General features: G+C 35.2%; 1 protein-coding gene across 3 annotated transcripts in view; it reads right to left on the bottom strand.

Annotated features, from left to right (window-relative positions):
* Window positions 1-727: 727 nt before the first annotated feature.
* Window positions 728-19,344, bottom strand: part of LOC131060927 (protein REVERSION-TO-ETHYLENE SENSITIVITY1) — a 70,647-nt gene continuing 52,030 nt past the window's right edge. The window contains exons 2-4 of one of the 3 annotated variants that reach the window (XM_057994373.2): window positions 5,791-5,916; window positions 1,765-2,144; window positions 728-1,535 (exon numbers count right to left, since the gene is read on the bottom strand). In XM_057994373.2, coding sequence (XP_057850356.1) covers window positions 1,113-1,535; window positions 1,765-2,136 — 795 coding nt within the window. In that variant the 5' untranslated portion in view covers window positions 2,137-2,144; window positions 5,791-5,916 and the 3' untranslated portion in view covers window positions 728-1,112. Of the gene's footprint in view, window positions 1,536-1,764; window positions 2,145-2,238; window positions 2,459-5,790; window positions 5,917-19,344 lie in introns of those variants that run through there. The other 2 variants (XM_057994372.2, XM_057994374.2) reach the window with 2 other exon arrangements.

The raw sequence follows: 19,344 nt of genomic DNA, 5'->3' as shown, positions 1-19,344 counted from the left end.
GTAATACACCAAGTCCATGATCCAAACACCAGGAACACCAATGCTAACCTGGAGTGTCCACATAATACTTGCACAACATTTTACACATTTTTAAAAATAAGTTCAAGTGAGATATATATTTACATATTTTAATTTTGCAAGATTTTTCAATCCATCAGTAATTTCCTACTCACGTCCTCACATTGAAATTACAGATTTCCACGAACAGTTGTTATTTTCTTACTTTACTATGTATGTGCTAATAACCACAAGGCAAGGGACCCACAAAGCACGCAAGCACCTCTAAGCATTTGTTAGCACGAGGGAGAAACAGTATCAATTAAAAATCAATTGTTTACAACTTTTCACCCTCTAGCTTCTTCCCAATTGGCAGTATTTTGATGCATGTAATGCTATACAAGCCTCCCTTAGTTTCCCAATTGTAGTTAGCGGGAAATATCACAACCCACCATTTTGTTAATTGTACATAATTGTGGTTTCGTAGTGTAATATGAGAAAAAAGTTGCAGTTAGACATGAGAATGTCCTACCACTAGTTTCCAAACAGCTCTACCAGAATTTAGAACAATGAAAATTAATAAAATGTGGAACAAATTATTATCTGTCAAAAAACTCAACACCTTCCAGTATGCATTAAAGTTGACAATCCAACATTCCTAGATTCCTTAAACTAGTCTCCCAACTTCTGTACCGGAATTTCAAACAATTAACATCAATAATATTTGGAATGAATGGCAAGCTATCAAATAATTCAATACCTTCCAGTATACCACTGTTACCATCCATCATTCTTGATTCCTATAAAAGTGGCATAATACTTCTCAACACAATTTTTATTTGTTTGGAATAAGATCAGCATTTCAAACTGAACAATTCTCATGATTTATCAAGCAAATACAATAGAGATTACTGAAAGATGGGAGTCAATTACTTTGCTAAGTATGTCCATTTGTATCAATCTGCAACACACCAATTTTGTGAATCACAAAAACGAAGGATGCTTAGACCTCACTTTCTTACAGAAAACAGCACCTCTGCTAATATTGAGTGCCTGTTCTCATATCCTTTCAGTCAAAGACTTATTTGACCAAAACTTTGAGTAAAAAACTCTATTCAGCATTCAATAAGACTCTTAATGCAGTAAGTTCCGATGAGAAACCATCCAGCCAAGAGGAGAGAAAAGAGAGCCAACCCAACTAAAAAGGGCCAACTAGCCATATATAAGCCCATGCACATTACTATAGTAAAAGGAGCAAATGACCTGACAATTGCCATTTTGTTCACCCACTGACCCTTCAAAATAACAAGAAGAACCACAGTGATGACATTCCACCCAATGGATCCTCGATAACAAAAACGATTTAGACATGAAGCCACAAAGGAGTGACAATTGCATGTGAACAAGTTATAGGATTTATGCTGGTAATGTTGCGTACAACTATGGAGAGCATCATCCCATGAAAGTGACGTGCCAATCTCTGTGTGTCTATATCCACTTTTACAAGTATGTCCAGATAAATGCAAAGGAAAGCAGCACTGCAAAACATTTACAGAAACATAAACTGTTTACTTTCCCATATCGTGGAACTAAAAGGAGCATGCCCATTCCTAAGAAATTTATCACAAGTGCAAAGAACAGAATCATCTCAAACTTGTATAAATTGGACAACTCAACTTAACAAAATCAAGTAACCAAAAAAAGGGTTATATATTATAATGCTATGTTAAAAAAATTAGTTTAATAAGTTGAATGGAAAATGCAAACCTGTTGCTTGCTAAGTTGGATATATCTGGCAACTGCACCAAATGTGAAGTTATCAACACTCACAAAATTTGATCCAGAAAAATCCAAAATGACACCATCCTCCCTGCAGATACCTACATGACCAATGAATGGTGCCAACCATGAAACTATTGGCAATGGTGTCCACACCACACAACAAGGAAACCTAGACTGTTGAGGATTCACTTGTGCGACTTGTGGTAAGGATTCATGGAATTTTTTATCATTAAGACACATCTCTTCATCCTCATCATGGGATCCTTCCATTATTTTGGATAGTTTAGTCCTAGAAACTTTCTTTCCTCGCTTTCCCAGCCTAAGAGATTGTGACAGCCTTCTTTCAACACATACCATGCAAGTCCCTTCATTTTCAACAAATAAAATTATGTCAATGCATGAATTTTTTTCACACTGACAGTATGAGATTGGAAAACACAGATATAATGTAGTGCATACTTTAGGTGTCTGAAGAGTCTAGAACCTTCAAACTAGCATGGGACAAACAGCTAGCATTTAAATATTTCTTTGACTTTTTCTTTCTGAACTCCAAAACATTGCATTACTCTTTGTTAGACACAGCCATGATTGAGATATCAGAACGTAAGCAGCAGCCTATTCTCACAAAAAAAGGAGAAAATGCTAAAAACAGGGAATCACCAATCATCAAATCTTGACACGATTGATTAAAGAAACCATTCCCAAATAAAAACTGTCCAATAACATCAATATATAAAATTTAAGATATTTGTCTGTGTGGTCCTATTAATATGGAAAAAGCTGTAATTTATATGTAATACCTCTATATAATCTATTACAATACTGAACTTGTGCACTCAATAATCAAACAACAACTAACTGTGAAGATTAAAGACAGATATGTTTACAACATGCTATGTAGCATGAAGTTACAAGTATCTATAAGATTTCTCGGTAGATGAGAGAATTAGATTCAGGAATGAGCCTGGAGGATTGTCAACTTGGAAGCCTTTGTTTTAGAAAAAAAATATTACAAACACTTAAGTACTCTCAGAAATAGGAGCAAAAGAAAATCTGTCAGCATAACCATAACCACATTAGTGCTCGGGTTCTAGCACAAATTAATGAAATCAATCAACAATTAAGATGGCAAAGGATATCCAACTCCTGAGGAACAAGATTGATTAGTACCACCAAGCACTAAAGCCAAATATAAGGAAAAAAATTCCAAGTTCATAGACCATTCCCCACCCTTAGCTGAAAAAATGTACCAAAAAATAACTCCTGAACATCGTCTCAAAGAATTCAATATGAGGTATAGAAAGATAGTTTAAAAAAGCAAAGGGCCGGGGAAATTTGCAGGGATGATATTTAAAGGCTAATACTTGAGAAATAATGTAGAGCGCATTAATTATATTTGTACATCTATTAACTTTTTGTACATCCTATACAGAAACCCTGCATTGATTTTTAATATTTATTGTTGATTGGCAGATATTTTTTTTTAATTTTTGTGATAATTTAGCCCATACAAAACACCCTGCCCATAGCCACAACAGATGTATTGACAGATCTCTCACCCTGAACACGGATGAAGAATAGTAGTTAATTTGGAGAAGGTATGCTGAGGCTGACATTACAGATTATGTTTAGCTTGCAGTGAAAGGGAAAATTCTAACATAACAACCTTGCAGTAAAGAGGAACCCTAACTGTAAGAGGAAAGAGTCCTAATCTCATGTTCTTGGCATCATTTCTAACAACCCTATTAAAAATCATGTGATCATGGTCAAAGTGTTACCTTTCTTTAACAAAGTTAAAACATATGGGGCGGTGGACCTTCCTTGCTTGTCTGATGACATATACAGACAGAAAGAAAATAACTTTTCAATACATCTAGCTTGCAGTTATACAGATTTATAGTTGAGCCAGGGATGAGATTTGAATCTTTAGCAGCTCTCAACAGAACCAACAAGATCATGATTCCTTAAAAAATGCAGATTCCATGACTTGGACAACATCCCTGCTTAAAGAAGCAGCTTTAAGGCTCTTGATAGACAGCTTAATTGGGACCCATGTTAAGCAACATTAGCAAAGCTTAATTTTAATTAATCCTCAAGAGGTAAACCGGTAAAGAGTGGATATGGTAGTGTGGCAAGAGATTACTTATGTAAAGGTAATAATGTACTATGGAGAAGACCTGGGAAACAATCAAATAATTAAGTAGTATTAGAAAAAAATAATTAAAGAAAATAAAATTTATTAAGAACTGGAATGTTGAAGTATGGTAGAAAGTGACTTTAACCTCAAGCAACCTGGTTAAAAGGGATGAAAATTTGGCAGATATTTAACGAAGTTTTGTATATAAAATTGAGGCCAGATATATAATATTAAAATCGGATGCAATCAGGAACCAAAATGTCAAAAGGTAGCTAATATTAGTTATCCTATCATGATATAACATCGAAAAAATGCAGATGCAGATGTAAATTTTAATGTCTATTTCTGATTTAGTAGGTCCATTAAAAGTTGTCTTCTGGATCAGGCTTAGAAAGAATACACACATAGATGCACCCCTGGCCCAATTGGGGCCTTCCCCACTCAAAAACATCCTGAGGATGCAGGGACGGGTTGGAAACAACCCCCTGCTGTCCCCACAATCTGCAAAAAATAGGAAATGACCCAGAGACATCTGAGCAAACACGAGAAACACCAGGGGATGGCTAGCCATCCTTGGCACGGGCAGGGGTCGCCTGGACATCCACCAACCATCTCGGGGATGGCTAGCCGTCCCCTACAGCCCAGAAACAATATGTTTCATCAAAAAAAAAAAAAACGCCCAAGTAATGAAAAAACGAAGTGCAAGGATTTTTAATGAAAAATCTGCTGGTAATTGAAAAAACCTGAGAAACACTTGTGGCTTATTCAATAACCCCATAAATAAATCACAGGTTATCGAATAGCATATGTTTTCCTCTAGTTTCTAAAAAAATTGTCAGCCTTGGTATCAAAAAATTTCAAAGCACAGATAAGCAAGGGAATCTGCTGATGAAGGTTTTTGAACTATTTTCAACATCAGAAAATTAGGGCACACCCCAGTCATTGCTGTTTTTAGCTTTCAATGTTCCTTCTAACCTTCAGGCACACACTATATCTGACATGAAATACCAATACTAGTACTTTTCTTGTATTTCTATCATTATATCAGCATTTTTTTAAAGCACTGGTTTTTTCCTGTTTTAAACCTGAGTAATCAGACACCTTTTACACTTTCTGTTTGCCATATCAATGCTATGTAATTTAAATATTAATATATCTCTCAGTACAAGGAAACTGTTCCATTGTTACCCACTAAAGAAAATCAATGTTATTAGTATTACCTAACTTTGTAGAAGACTTAAGACATTGGTACAAAGTGTTTTTGTAGTCACCGCAACAAACTCCATTACCCCTTGATTAGGGGCAGAAGGTGAGAGAAGCTGATTAACAGGCTGACTTGATTTTGATGCAGTGTTAGGAGATGCTGATTAAGGACAGCTGCATATTTCTATATATTTGTCATTTTGTAGTTGAAACTTGTAGCTTTTAGGCATTTTGTAGCAATTTTTTAATAATACTTATGCACATTGTCAATGAATGAAATTAAATTTTGTTAGAGCTTAATTTCTTTGTCCCTTTCTATGAACTGAAAATCCCAATTGAACTCTATTATTATGTGTTAAGGTTCTATGATGTATATAATGATTGCCTTATCAATGCTATCATATGAATATCTGAAATTTTCTATATTTTTTAAATTTTTGTTCTTTTTCTAATAGCCATTCCCTTGCCATCCCCAAAAATGGCTCCCTCCCATCCCCTTACCCGAAACGCATCCCCCCATCCCGGAAACTTGGGGTAACATAGCAAAAATTGTGAGCTGTCTGTTATTCCAGGGCAGAGTCTAAATGGAGCAAAAAAAGTAAAGCCAAGTAAAGATGAATATATGTTGAAACTTAAGCTTCCTTACCAAGAGAGAAGTGTGGATTACTTACTCAAGCAGAAGCCAAATGACAGGGTTGAGGAAGTACAAACAGAGAACTGCTGTTGTCTGATATGTCAGAAACTCTTGAAGTCAATTAGCAATCATCTAATCGGAACCAACTGCCCTCCAAGACAATCTGAAAATTCAATTTATCACCATGATAAACAAACCACTCAACAAAGAAACCAACAAGTTAGCAATAGCTTGCTCTATTTATGTCCAATAGTTTAGATGACAAGAGATATACTGTAGAGATTTATATACTTGCATGTCTTTCTGAAAAAGGCTAAATCTCAAACAGTATCTTAGTAGAATGATACTACCTAAGAATCTGAAGGATTATTAATAATTTTTTTGTTTATCATTATTTACATAATGTATCACGTTAAAGCATGGAGAATAAAGCACTCGAGTGATATTTATGCACTCAAGTAAGATATATATATATATATATATATATATATATATATACATGTATATATGTATATACATATATATACATACATATACATACATACATATACATATATATACATACATATACATATATATGTGTGTGTGTGTGTGTGTGTGTGTGTGTGTGTGTGTATATCTTTTCAGATGATATCGTAAAATTATTCAAAAAGAAAACATGCATCCAATGTATCTCCTTTTCTGAGTAAATATTAATTATGAACACCAATAAACTGTTAGACCTAGAAAAAAATTCTTCCGACCATAAATATTATTAAAAAAATTAATAATAATAATCAGCTTACTCTAATAGCAAGTTGTGATTTTTTTCCCTTTCTACTAAGGGTTTAAGGCTGATAAAAAGCCAACTTACAATGGCTGTATCACCCTTAATATTGCTCAAAATCTCTATTATGACAATTTTCCAGAGACAGCAACAAAATTTCCTTCGAGCAGAGCAACAAAGTCACCACCAATCTAATACTCAATTGAGAAAAAAATGCATCGCAAGACACAGTCTAATTTAAACAAATAAAAACAGACAACTCTCTAAGGTCATAGCTCCTGCAATGCTACCTAGAATATAGCTATTATGACAACTTTTATGAGATGGCACAACATTTTACCTCAAACTACATTGATCTATCCCTAAATTGGTGTTCCAACATAAAGATATTTTAGTTACAACAAGTCATATCACCCAAAAATATTGCCAAATAGATCACTTGCACAAGTCATATTACACAATAAAAATTGTCTAATACAAATCCACTTGAACAAATCATCAGTCCGATATGACATGTAATGAAACAACATAACAGAACTGGAATTACGCTTACAAAAATACACAAGTGAATCTACCAAAATGTTAAACACAAAGAAATAGCCTTAAGTTAGGCTTACAAGCTTAGACCATAAAATAACACTCAAGGAAAGATGCACAACAAAGGATCCCTCAATGAAAAAGTAGATACAAATCAAAACCTCAAACCATGATGAGGAAATGATGTGTGCCATATGTAAGAGTACTCCAACTTAATTTAATTTAAATAAATTTAACATAGATTTTGATTTCCACAACTGGCCAAGAATAGCCAATGCTTGTAGTTCATTTTTTGCTCATTTAGGATGCCCAATGATGTAGATCGGCAAGGTTTAGTTTATTATAAAGATGAAAAAAATGAAGGGTATCTATTAAAGATATCAAATTTCCACAATGCATAATAATTATTGTAGAGATATCTTTATTATGGATTGTGAAAATTTGATATCTTCATTAAGGTTTAGTTTACTTCTAAAACTGGCAATGTGATTAAAATCCAGGGGTAAAAAATTTGAACCATATAAGGTGAATGTAAAGAAACCACCTTGTGGGCTTCCACATGAAGGTCTCATATGCCAGCCAAATCAACGTCTAGCTTGGCCATGACCCAACCCTTTACTTCTTATACATAGCTTAGAATCTGATAACACTTGAAGTAAAAATGATAACCCACAAATATACCATTCAACCCATAACTAGCCTAAGCTTATGCTCACCACTCTGTAGCTATGCCATAACCTTAATTACATCACATTCCTATATTAATAGAACCCTGCCAGATGCAATATATTCACCTAGACAATCTACTAATTTTGACATCTTCATTGATCTCCCTATCCGACCGATGCCATTAACAAATATACAATAATCAGAGAAATTATCACTCATGTGCATACCCAACTCTTTCTCATTATTACTGCTGCCATATTCATTATTGTTAATCACAATAGTACTTTTTCCTTGCTGCTACTCTTTTACTCTTCCTTCAAGAATATTATTTGTTCTAATTCTTCAGTTTCAAATTATACATCCTGGTTTGCCAAATTACTAGAAAAAAATCCTACTTTGACAAACTTCCCTTTAGCTCTCTTCCTATCTTTTAACTCTCTTACAAGTTACCTTGTCAAACAAGGCAGTTCATCATGTTTCACCTCCATTAGGTTGTTTATTTTTCTACAAGAATTTGTATAAATCAAAAGTTTCCAATGATTGTGGATGCTATTTTAACTGAGTGTAAATAAATCTATCGGTTTAAAAAATTTAATTGGAGGTTTACATGTTCAACAATTAAGCTTTAGAATCTTTATTTTCAAATTTGTTCTCTAATTTTAAAGATCTATTTTCATTTATACATTATATCACTTGGCACAGTTATATCAATGGCTATTTTAAGTTATTATAACTGTTGTTTAAACCAAAATTTTGTGTTGTGCTTGCAAGCCAAATAATGGATTCAACTCGTCCCAATTTTAATTTAAATCTTTAATATGTCAAGGGGGCTATAGTTCTGAATCGAAACCACCTAACCCAATAATCAATTTTGACTAATCAAATTTATGTTAACATTCTTTAGGTTTTGCCTTCGATCCAGAGATATTTGTACTTCATTTCTATTGAAGTTTTGCATTTTTATAAAATAACTGGACTTCACTGGTTGGAAATTTGTTCCTTCTTCACTGATGCTCTAAGATAACATAAATCAAGATTCAGTCAATGCATGGAAAAGGCAATTCATTCTCTATAACTGACCGTTTCTGAACCATGGAAATCATCAAGTTCAGATGAGAAAACTGTGGGAAGCAATGTTGGACCAATATTTTTCAAAGTTTCTTTTTTAACGCTTAAATGTGAACAGAGCTGGAACCTAAATTGCCAGTTGGTAGTAAATGAAATACCGCATACAGTGCACAAGGCTATCTTCCAGAATACAAAACACTGAAAACAATTTGTGTATTCCTCTGTTTCCAGAAATAATATAGATCTAGGGCATGGAAAGCATTGGAAAATACAAAACAGTCCGCACATGTGTGACAATCACTCCAAGCAAATGTCTAGAACAAGTGCACGTACACCAAATTATTTTATGTGGGCAGCTATGGCACGAATGCTTCTCAAAGCCCTAACATAGGTTTCTGTCTTTAAGGGTCACATGAGACACAATTTATCAGTTAATACAATTCTGAACGAGACAAATTGTAAACTAGGACATAGTTTTAGCAACACATAATAGCGAATATCGTGAAAAAATATGATGAAAATCATTTGACACCCAGATTACCATCAAAAGCATGAAGCGTTGTCATGTCGGGTCCCACTCATGTAAAGCAAACTAGTCTACAACAGAAATTAGCATCTTCTGGGCATCTACGACTTTGAGAAAAAGTAAAACTGGTGTTCAAATAAAAGAACTCTATGCATTTCAAAGAGATTTTCAGCAGCTCTGACTGAATGAAAACCTTGCAAAAGAATCAATGTACAGCACTGCTAGTATCAAAATTCCTTTCACAGTAAGCAAAATAGCAGAATATAATCTTCCATAACCCTAACAATCATCTCAATTGGGTGCCCTCCATCAAGCACATTGAATTGAAATACAATGAAATTCTTTTTCAAGCTGTGACAAGTTATCAAATAGAAAGAAGTTTTTAACGCATCACCTAGCCAAAACCTAGACGTATAAAATTATTTTTGTATGTTGTTACTAACGAACTTTATAGAACTATCAACCCGCTAACTTTTGGTATCAAGTAATCGTGATAATTAGGATACCTTATGATGCTATCACCCTAACATTCTTGGTGAGCATTACTAGGTTGTCTTCCACTTACTGCTAAAGACGCACATACTTCCATTAACAAGAAGGTTAAAAGCATTAGTATCGATAGAAGGTGCAGGTTTGAAACATGCTCCTTGTGCATCCTGGTAGTATTTGCCAGCACTTTCTTCTAATTATACATGCACGACAATTAAAATTACATTTTTTAAAATTGTATGAGTGAAAGAAAAACCAAATTACAACCATAACTTCATCTATTATACCATATTTTCATTTCACTTTTGAACTCTTATTTCATTTGTTTCTCTTACTACTTTTCACAACAAAGAGCATTTTTAATACAGCAACCAAAAACCAAAACAAAAAAGGGTTTGACTTGTAACTATAGAGGATAAAGGTGCATCCCTTGCACTTTGCATGAATGTCTAAATGTATCGTTTCAACACTTAATTTGACTATTTTGGCATACTAGTTGACCTAATCCTAAACCTATCGTCTCAAATTCTAAATCCATCATTGTAGAACAATGACTGGTCCAACTACATAGAGTTTTGTCTTCTTGGACTACTTGCAATTTGCATTTAGTGAAAAATAATTTTGTAATGTTTCATTAATTTGTTTGCATCTGGCTATGTATTAATCTTTGGTTGGTTTGTAGGTAGTTAGTAGTTGTCAATGATTATGTTCTACTTGGCAACCATCAAGGACTTTAAATAAACTTCTCGTAGTTAAAGAAAATAGTTTGATCATTGGTTGATCACCCTTGGTCTACTTTTGTGTAAGAACTTCACATAAATAAACTTTAAGACTTTTGATACTACTCGGTATGCATTATTATTTATATTCATTTATCCTAGTACTAATCTTATTAAATGAAATAGTAAACATTGGCACGATTGTCTTGAAGAAGGCAGATCCATTTATGAATTAATACCCATAAACCCCAACAAAGGTGAGAAGAGACCATGATGTTGTCAAGACCAAGAGATCAAATGGTTTCTAAGGTTGTTGGACCAAAGAGATCAAAGATGACCATGAGAAGTATCCAAAGAGACTCTATCAATACAAATTCAAAGTTGAGGCACAACTTGAAGCATTGACAAGAGCAAGAGAGTGAGTCGATAACATACTCAAGAGCAAGGACATAAACGCATTCAACCTGCTACAAATAACCACACGCAGGAAGAGTAAGTCAAAATATCTATACATTCCCTTTACTTGAAGAAGCATGCGTCAATCTTGCAAATCAAGTTCAGTTGTAGAAAATAGTTAAATCTCAAATGAGTAAAACAAAGTCTAAAGACTGCTTGGCAAATGAAAGGCAAGAAGCAAAAGGGAGCGCTCTATAAGGCACCAAAGAATTGCTCATTAAACACAAACACAAGCCTAATGTTTCAAGATTGAGAAATCGAGAGGGAAGAAGAGAACTTGAAGGAACCAACGATGCCTCAATTATCAATGTCTTGGATAGGGTTGGGGGTTTGGACATACCCAAAAGTGCCCAAGGACCAAGGGAATATCTCAACTAAAACTTCATGATAGGAAGGTTTCAAACACAACAATCACATCAAGCAATGGTGACCCCTCCAACAAATCTTAATGTTGGCAAGTACAAATTGCCAAAATTGAATGGAAATAGATCCCAAGACCCATAAGGGATTACAAAACTTATATTACCATATAGATGGCACATAGGCAAACAACCCAAAGATAATTGGTTGACATGCTTTCTAGCTACACTACAAGGAATGGCAATAGATTGATATAAAGGCATTCTTAATTTGAACAAGAGTTCAAATTATTAAGGGATGATAATGAGACCATCACAAAAAAAATTACAATTCCTAACAAGATCAGCACAATGAAGTTCAAGCCTGAAACAAGAGGCTCAGCGAGTCGCTAATCAGATTGGAAATGGAACAACCCTCACTTCAGAAGAAGATGAAGAGAGTAACTCCCTAATTATACAAGGATGTATACAATTGGCCCATGGACATACAGAGTGAAGACATGACATCCTCCCAATAGAGGAAAAGTAAAGAAGATTTTGAATTTAGTGATAATAAAAAAATCGATACAAGCTCTTGAAAGAGGAATGTTGAGAATAATGAAAGAGTTCCAGAACACAAAAGAAGAAGATGAAGAACTTTGGTGTACTGATTGTAAATTATAAGGTCACACCAAAACTAATTGTCCTGAAAAAATTATTTTTAAGATATATGCCAAGTCATCAGTCACTCAATTAAAGATTCTCCTTATAATTTGAAAACTAAGAGTACACAAGTATTCTTCAGATGAGGATAGTAGTCCACTCCACCAAACACTCCAAAAAAGCCACAAAATAACTATAATGCATCTTTGGGTGACTATCTAAATCAAAGTGGAGGCAAGTCAAACACAATACGACTCAAAAGTCATCCCATTATACAAAGTAGTGAATAGGGGTACTTTGCAAGGAGCATACAAAAACCATAATAAAACAAGACTACTTTGCAAATGGTGTGGACTTAGAGATCATGATTAGATATCTAAAGCAAAACACTAGCATCAATATGATTGATGTGAACAAAAAAAACGAAATACAAACAATCACTTGAGCCCATGACAAGACAACCATGTACTTGGACCCACGCATTGAAAGAGGGACTTGACAAAGCAAGAGCAAAAGTGGAGCATGCAACAACAAATGAAGGTGATTGCTTCAACAAACATGCAAGTATTACAACCAATAGGCTAGAGTCAAACAAAAATACTACACAAGTATTATAGACGACTATACCAATCAAGATGGCAAACTCACTACAAAGCATTCTAGAACTTAGAGCTGCAATTGCTACTACAACAAGAGGTAGTCACAAAAGCGAACAAGAAACGACTCACATATCCACTAGGGAAGTGAATGAAGATCTAATATTGGAACATCTAGTATGGGAGAACCAAGCAATTGATCACATGTTTCTAACAATGATGATGCATGTGGTTGTACTTGGAAAGAATCTTGCTAATACAATTATTAATGGCAAGTCTAGCATAAATGTACTACAAAATAATTGGAGAAGTCTTGGAAAGTCGATTGTCAAGCCTCCAACTTTTCAACTAACGGGTGCAAAACAACAAGGATCAAGGTGTTCGGAGTTCTAATGGGTCAAAAGGTGCAACTCAAACATTTTTCTTTGCCATTTTTAACATTGCAAAGAAACCAACAGTGGCATACATGGAGACACTTGGAAAGAATCTCATTAATACAGTCATAGTTGGTAGGTTTGGCATAAATGTACCCTTAGAAGATAAATGGAATAGTTTGAGAAAGCCATGGCCTCCCACTTTTCAAATAGTGAAAATCAACCTACAAGGGATCAAGATGCTTCGAGTTCTAATGGTATTTTTTTTTTAAAGTGTCAAGTAAACTTTTTAACATGACTAATGACACTGGCACGACACACCCTCTGGTACCACGTGAAACGCTTTTGACCCAAAGCTACAAACCAATGAGGTCACAAATGGGGGACACATCCCCATTTAATAGAGCTGAGGCCCCATGAGCACATTGGATCAACAACGGCACAAGCCTGCAAGCACAATGGCCCAGTGGGGGTTTGAACCTTGATGGTCACAACACCAACACCACCACTTAATCAACACACTATGGGAAGAACCCCAGTTCTAATGGTACTTATTGGAACTCAAAAAAATTTGTGGTCATCTCATTACATACAAAATCATATGATGCACTATTAAGTTGGGGTGGCTAATAACAACCAAAGACAACCACAATTAAAAACAAAAGAATATACTCTCCATTGAAAATGAGAGAAAAAAGTATATAATTGATTTGAAAGATCAAACAATAAAGGAGCAAGCAACTTCCTCAAATTCATCAGACTCTTTAACTCCAAAAAAGAGTAGGCAAAGATGCCTGATCAAAGTCTCGTGGAGTCAAAAGCCAAAGGAATCTTGGAATTACAATTCTATTCAAAAGATAATACAAACTCTTTTTGTGGTCTATTCCACTAGCAAATGGTGAACTATGAAGTATTTCCACCAAATTAGAATTTTGTTGAAGCTAAAGAAATTAGAAAAGAGGAACAACCACTACAAGATGAGAAACAAAAGAAGAAGCCATTTAAAATTGAGGAAACCTGACTGACCAATTCCAAAAAGTTGATAGTTCATGTGCCCTAGACGAAGTACATGATAAGATCATCATATGTTAAGCAAGATCATCATATTGCATACCAATTACTTGCTAGATCACAAGTCTTCTATTTGCAGGCTATTAGATCCAAGTTTGCTGTTTCAGGTTATGTATAACTGATCTGATCGAATTCCTTTGATTTGATGATTTTAGGTATTGATGAGTGATGATTAAGTAATTGTTGATTAGATGATTGATAAGTGATGATGTAATGAATACTATTTTGATATATTGGTGGATGATGATTGAATGAATGTTGATTTGATAGAGTGATGCTTGATTGCTAAATTGTTTGTTTTCTTGATCCCAACATGAATTGGCGATTGATGTGGATTTGATGATAATTTACTTGATCTTGCTGATTGATTGATTTCTTGAGGGATTAATGATTGATGGATGAATGAAGGATTTGTCTTGATGGATGAATGAGTGATGATTGATAAGTGATCCTTCAATGATTGGAATGATCTCTTATATACTTCATTGGTGAAAGGGTCACCACCTTTCATAAGAGTTGAGTCACCCCTTTTCATTGTTGCCTTTGGGAATAATAAATTATTCCCCAAGTTGATCTCCCTTGGATATCCTTCTCAAATGAAACCTTTTCCCCTTTATATCTTCCAATGTGAGAGAGAGTCACAACTCTTCCTCACGTCTGCCCTTTGCAATGGTCACAACCTTTCACAATTACCCCCTTCGAAAGAGACAATCCTTCATCATTTCTGCCCTTTGAGAGAGTAGCAACCTTTCATAATTATCACCCTTTGAAAGAAACACAATCCTTGAGCATTTTTTCCCTTTGAGAGAATCACAACCTTTCATAATTATCACCTTTTGAAAGAGTCACAACCCTTATCATTTCTTCCCTTTCAGAGAATCACTTCCTTATTTCTTGCCCATTCCTTCTTCCATTTGTCCTTCCTTAATTCCTATGCTCCATTCTCTTTTTCCTTCCTCCATATCCTCTTTCAATTTAACTATTTTCCCTTTTACATCTCATGTTTGAGGGAGTCACAACTCTTCATGGCATGCCTCTTGTATTAAAGTAATATTTAGTTATTTAAAAAACATTTAGGAATATTTAGATATATTAAATAGTTTCTATTTCTATCGATTGTTTCGTTTAGAAACATTGAACGTAATTGTCTTTATATGTAACCTTTGTTCCATTAATTTAGTATCCAATTACCATTTCATGGTATCAAAGCGGGACTTATAAAAAAAATTGCAAATTTGTTTGCAATTCTAAAAAAAATTTGGAGAACTTAATTAATTTGTACTTATATTTTATTATTATTATTAATTTATATTTTTTAGTTTTATTATTATAATTTATTATTAAATCCTATTTCAAGTAGGGGACATTACATCAATACACAAACCTTATATATTGCAAAATCAAAAATGGAGGTTGGAGAATGCACTTGTGCAACTCAAACAAGAGTATCTTCCATAGGGAATTATTCCTAACAATCTACAAACCGAAAGTAGTCCAAAGAAGGTAATCAAATTTCTACCATTTTTTAGTGAAGCCTTAATTTGATTTCAAGCATTTACCTAAGTGTGCACAGCAGGAACAAGAAGAAGAAGGAAGTTAGTTGTCAACTCAAGAGGCTATGAAAGCCATTCCAAAGTGATGGCAGCCATAAAGGCATGAAAGAGAAGAAGTGCATCATTTCTCTACCCATATTAAGTTAGCTGTCATCTCAAGAGGCCATGAAAGCAATTCCAAAGAGATGCCAGCCATCAAACCATGGAAGAGGAGATTAGGGAGCATCATTTCTCTACCCACGTCAGGCACCAAAGCAATGACGAAATTATACTACACCATCCTCACTATTTGGAAGTCCAAGAAGCAAAGAAAACAAATGCCATCGTTTGTTTCCATTGCGAGAAGGGAGGACACATGACCCATGAATGTATCATATATGATATAATGCTAGACTTCCATTGATACACAGGCATTTATTTCTCATGATAATGATGTAATTACACACATTAGTTATGTCTAAAAAGGTAACTTACACAATGTAAGTTACAACCACAAATGTAACTTTCCCATACATTAAAAAAAATAGCATACACACATTGGAGTGTGCCACACAATTCTCTGAATCTTTATATGTTTATTCTTCTAACATTTGGTATCAGAGCAAATAAGTCCTAGGAGAGAGTATGCTAAACAAATCAATTTGGAAGGAAAAAATTTAAAGACAGCAAAAATTTTATTTCCGTGAGAGTGCCAAATGCAAGGTGAATACAATAAACCCTAACAAAGTGTGTGAAAAAACCAAAGTTCCCAGACTCGGACTCGGCAAGGCCAACTCGACTCATGACTTGGCTACAACTCGGCAATGACTCGGCAAAATCTTGAAATTATATACTTTTACAATTATATATATATGAAATTATATATCATATTCCATTACTCGGGCCGAGTCATAAAAACTCGGTGAGGTCTGCTCGGCTCGGCAACTTGGATTACTCGCACGACTCGCGGTGAGTTTTTGAACTATGGAAAAAACAATGAGCTGTCAAGTAATTGCTATGCAAGAAAGGCCAACTGTAAACTGTTGAAAACCATCTTGAAGTTAACTATCAAAGTTTTATGGAACACAAATTAAGGATTAAAAAGTCTGTAAAAGGGCCAAGTGCCACAGACCGAAGAGGCTAAGCAGATGTAGTATGGAAACGTAAACCTTGCCAAAAACACTAAAATGGGTAAATTTGAAGATTGAAGCAAAGTCTGAATTTTTTTTCCAATCCAAAATTAACTTATGTTGAAGCTTTCAAGTCTGAAATTGTTGGTTGAATACTGAACAAATTCTAGTTTTGGCCAATATACAAATCTTGTTTGGATTGATGCCTAGAAATTATCTAGCCAAACTTTTCATGTCTGGAGTCGCAAAGCACTCACCATCACAGAGTATGAGAATTGTGATAAAATAATTATAAAAAAAAAAAATTTGCTGATTTTAGTAATCATCAGAAGAAAGCCTTTTTCACAATGTTGGTTAATGTAGGTCACTGTCTACACATCTTCTTAGGATGAAAGATTTGTCATTTGAGAGATCAGTTCTCTACCATTTAACAAAAAGGTGGATGATGATAGGTTGCTTTTGTAATTAATAGTTTGCCAACTTTGTTTGAAACTTTTGTGGAGACCCTCCATCTATAGAGAGAGTCAAACTCACATTTGAAAAAGTCAATACATGTCTATTGCAAAAAGAACAAAGACAAAAAAAATATGGCAGTCCAGTTCCGAACAATCTGAAAGTACATTTGCTGCACAGTACAAAGGCAAATCAAAGAAAGCCTTGAGTTCTATTGCACACTACAAACACAAAGTCAAGTGTTACTGTTGTCATAATTTTGGGCTTACCAAAAAAGAATATAGGAAATGTTAATATGACCTATCCTACAAGAAGTTGTGGGCTTGGGGTAATGTAGCAATAGTTGAGTTCAAGAAAGACCATGGTAGGAAAACTGAGCTGGACTCACCAGAACCAAGTGCAACTCATGATTCCTAACCAACAATGCTGATGCTACTTGCCGATTCTCAACCAAGTCCTATTAAAACAACTTGCCACATTTCACACTTAGACTCATGTTTTGGGCATGAAGGCTACAGCAAAAGAGAAAACCACTTGCTTGGTCAATCAACTGATTCATTTTTTGTGTTCCAATGGAAACAACGTGGCAGATCGAGACCTAGAAAGCGGTGTTGAGCCATGGGAAAAGGTTGGTAAATCAAGCTGCTCGACCGCACGTACTCAATGTGCTCAGCCTTAAGGTCAAGGCTCTGTTGTGACATATTCACACATCGCCCCATTGCAAATGGGGACCCCTACTTTCTTCTTTCTAGGGTTTGCTTTTTAGGTCTTTTAGGGTCTTGTCTATTAGCCTTTGCATTTGGAGAGTTGTCAGAGAGCTCATTAGGATAGCAGGCTCTACTTGAGTCAGGTGGATCTCCTCAAGAGGTCAGGTCAATTGACTGATTAAGGGTAAATTAGATCATTCCTAGGGTGTTTTTTGTACTATCCAGTCGCACTTCAAGTTGCTAAATCAAACCTTGGTTGAATGCATAATGTCCTCGTAGGTCCCATCCCTTACATCAAGGACAGAGCGAATTCTGCTTGAGGAGTCTAGAATGTCACCCTGATCCTCAAATGTCCTGAAATTTGGCTGTCTGGAATGTCATCCTGATCCTGAAATTTGACTAAGTCAGGAAAATTGAAGAATCCTCCAAAAACTAGATTTTGCATTATAACTCCTGGAGATCCGAAACCACTCTCAAACATCGTGACAATATATATGGAATATAACTTATACTCAAATGTTATATTCCATATATGAATCCTGACGAAGAGACTAAAATGTCAAATTTCGCTCCTGACCCTTCCAGAGGGTCTAGAGCAAATTTCAATTTCGCTCCTAACCCTTCCAAAGGGTCCAAAGCGAATTTCCTAATATCTCCCTTCTTGGTCTTAATTTGCCTCATAAACCTTGTCCTTATGGCGTAGTGAAGAGAGAATTGATGTGTGAAACAAAGTGAAGTGATAAAAAGTAAGGAATTTGAGTATAATTGCAGATTTCGCTCCTGACCCTTCCAAAGGGTCCAGAGCGAATTCCCCTATAAGACACTCTACATTGCCCAAAGCCATGAGCTAATCCATGTCCCAGGTATTATTGAAGGCAATTCACTTGTTTGAATGAAGAAATGTGGGAAATGGAGTCAGAAATCAACCCAAAATGCAAATTTCGCTCCTGACCCTTCCAAAGGGTCCAGAGCGAAATTCTTGTAAGACCCTATTTCTTCACAAAATCTTGAACTAGATGCTAACTTGAGGAGCAAATTCACTTGATCATGATGGAAGGAGGCCTAAGAAGTTATATCCAAGACAAAGAAGGGAGGAAAAAGGTGAGAAATGAGCCCAAGTAAGAATTTCGCTCCTGACCCTTCCAAAGGGTCCAGAGCGAAATTCACATAACCTTCATTTTCTTCCTTGTCATGGCCAAGTTTTGGACTTCTAAGGCATGGTTGGAGTGACCTTGAGGTTTTCTAGCCTTTGAAAGAAGGTTTGAGGTAATGAAATGGTGAAAATCAACCTAGAATGGAAATTTCGCTCTTGACCCTTCCAAAGGGTCCAGAGCGAAATTCTCCATAAACCTCATTTTCTTCCTTGTTTAGACTAAAAGCCTTGTTCCTTGGACATAGTAGGGGCAAATGGACATGTTCTTGCCTTGGGAAGAGAATGAAAGCATTGAAAAGTGAGGATTTTGTCCAAGATTGGGAATTTTGCTCCTTACCCTTCCA

The sequence above is a fragment of the Cryptomeria japonica genome, chromosome 1 (assembly GCF_030272615.1).
Source record: "Cryptomeria japonica chromosome 1, Sugi_1.0, whole genome shotgun sequence".
Lineage (NCBI taxonomy): Eukaryota > Viridiplantae > Streptophyta > Pinopsida > Cupressales > Cupressaceae > Cryptomeria > Cryptomeria japonica.
The sequence above is the reverse complement of the archived record's forward strand: the minus strand, read 5'-3'. Positions and strand labels throughout refer to the sequence as shown.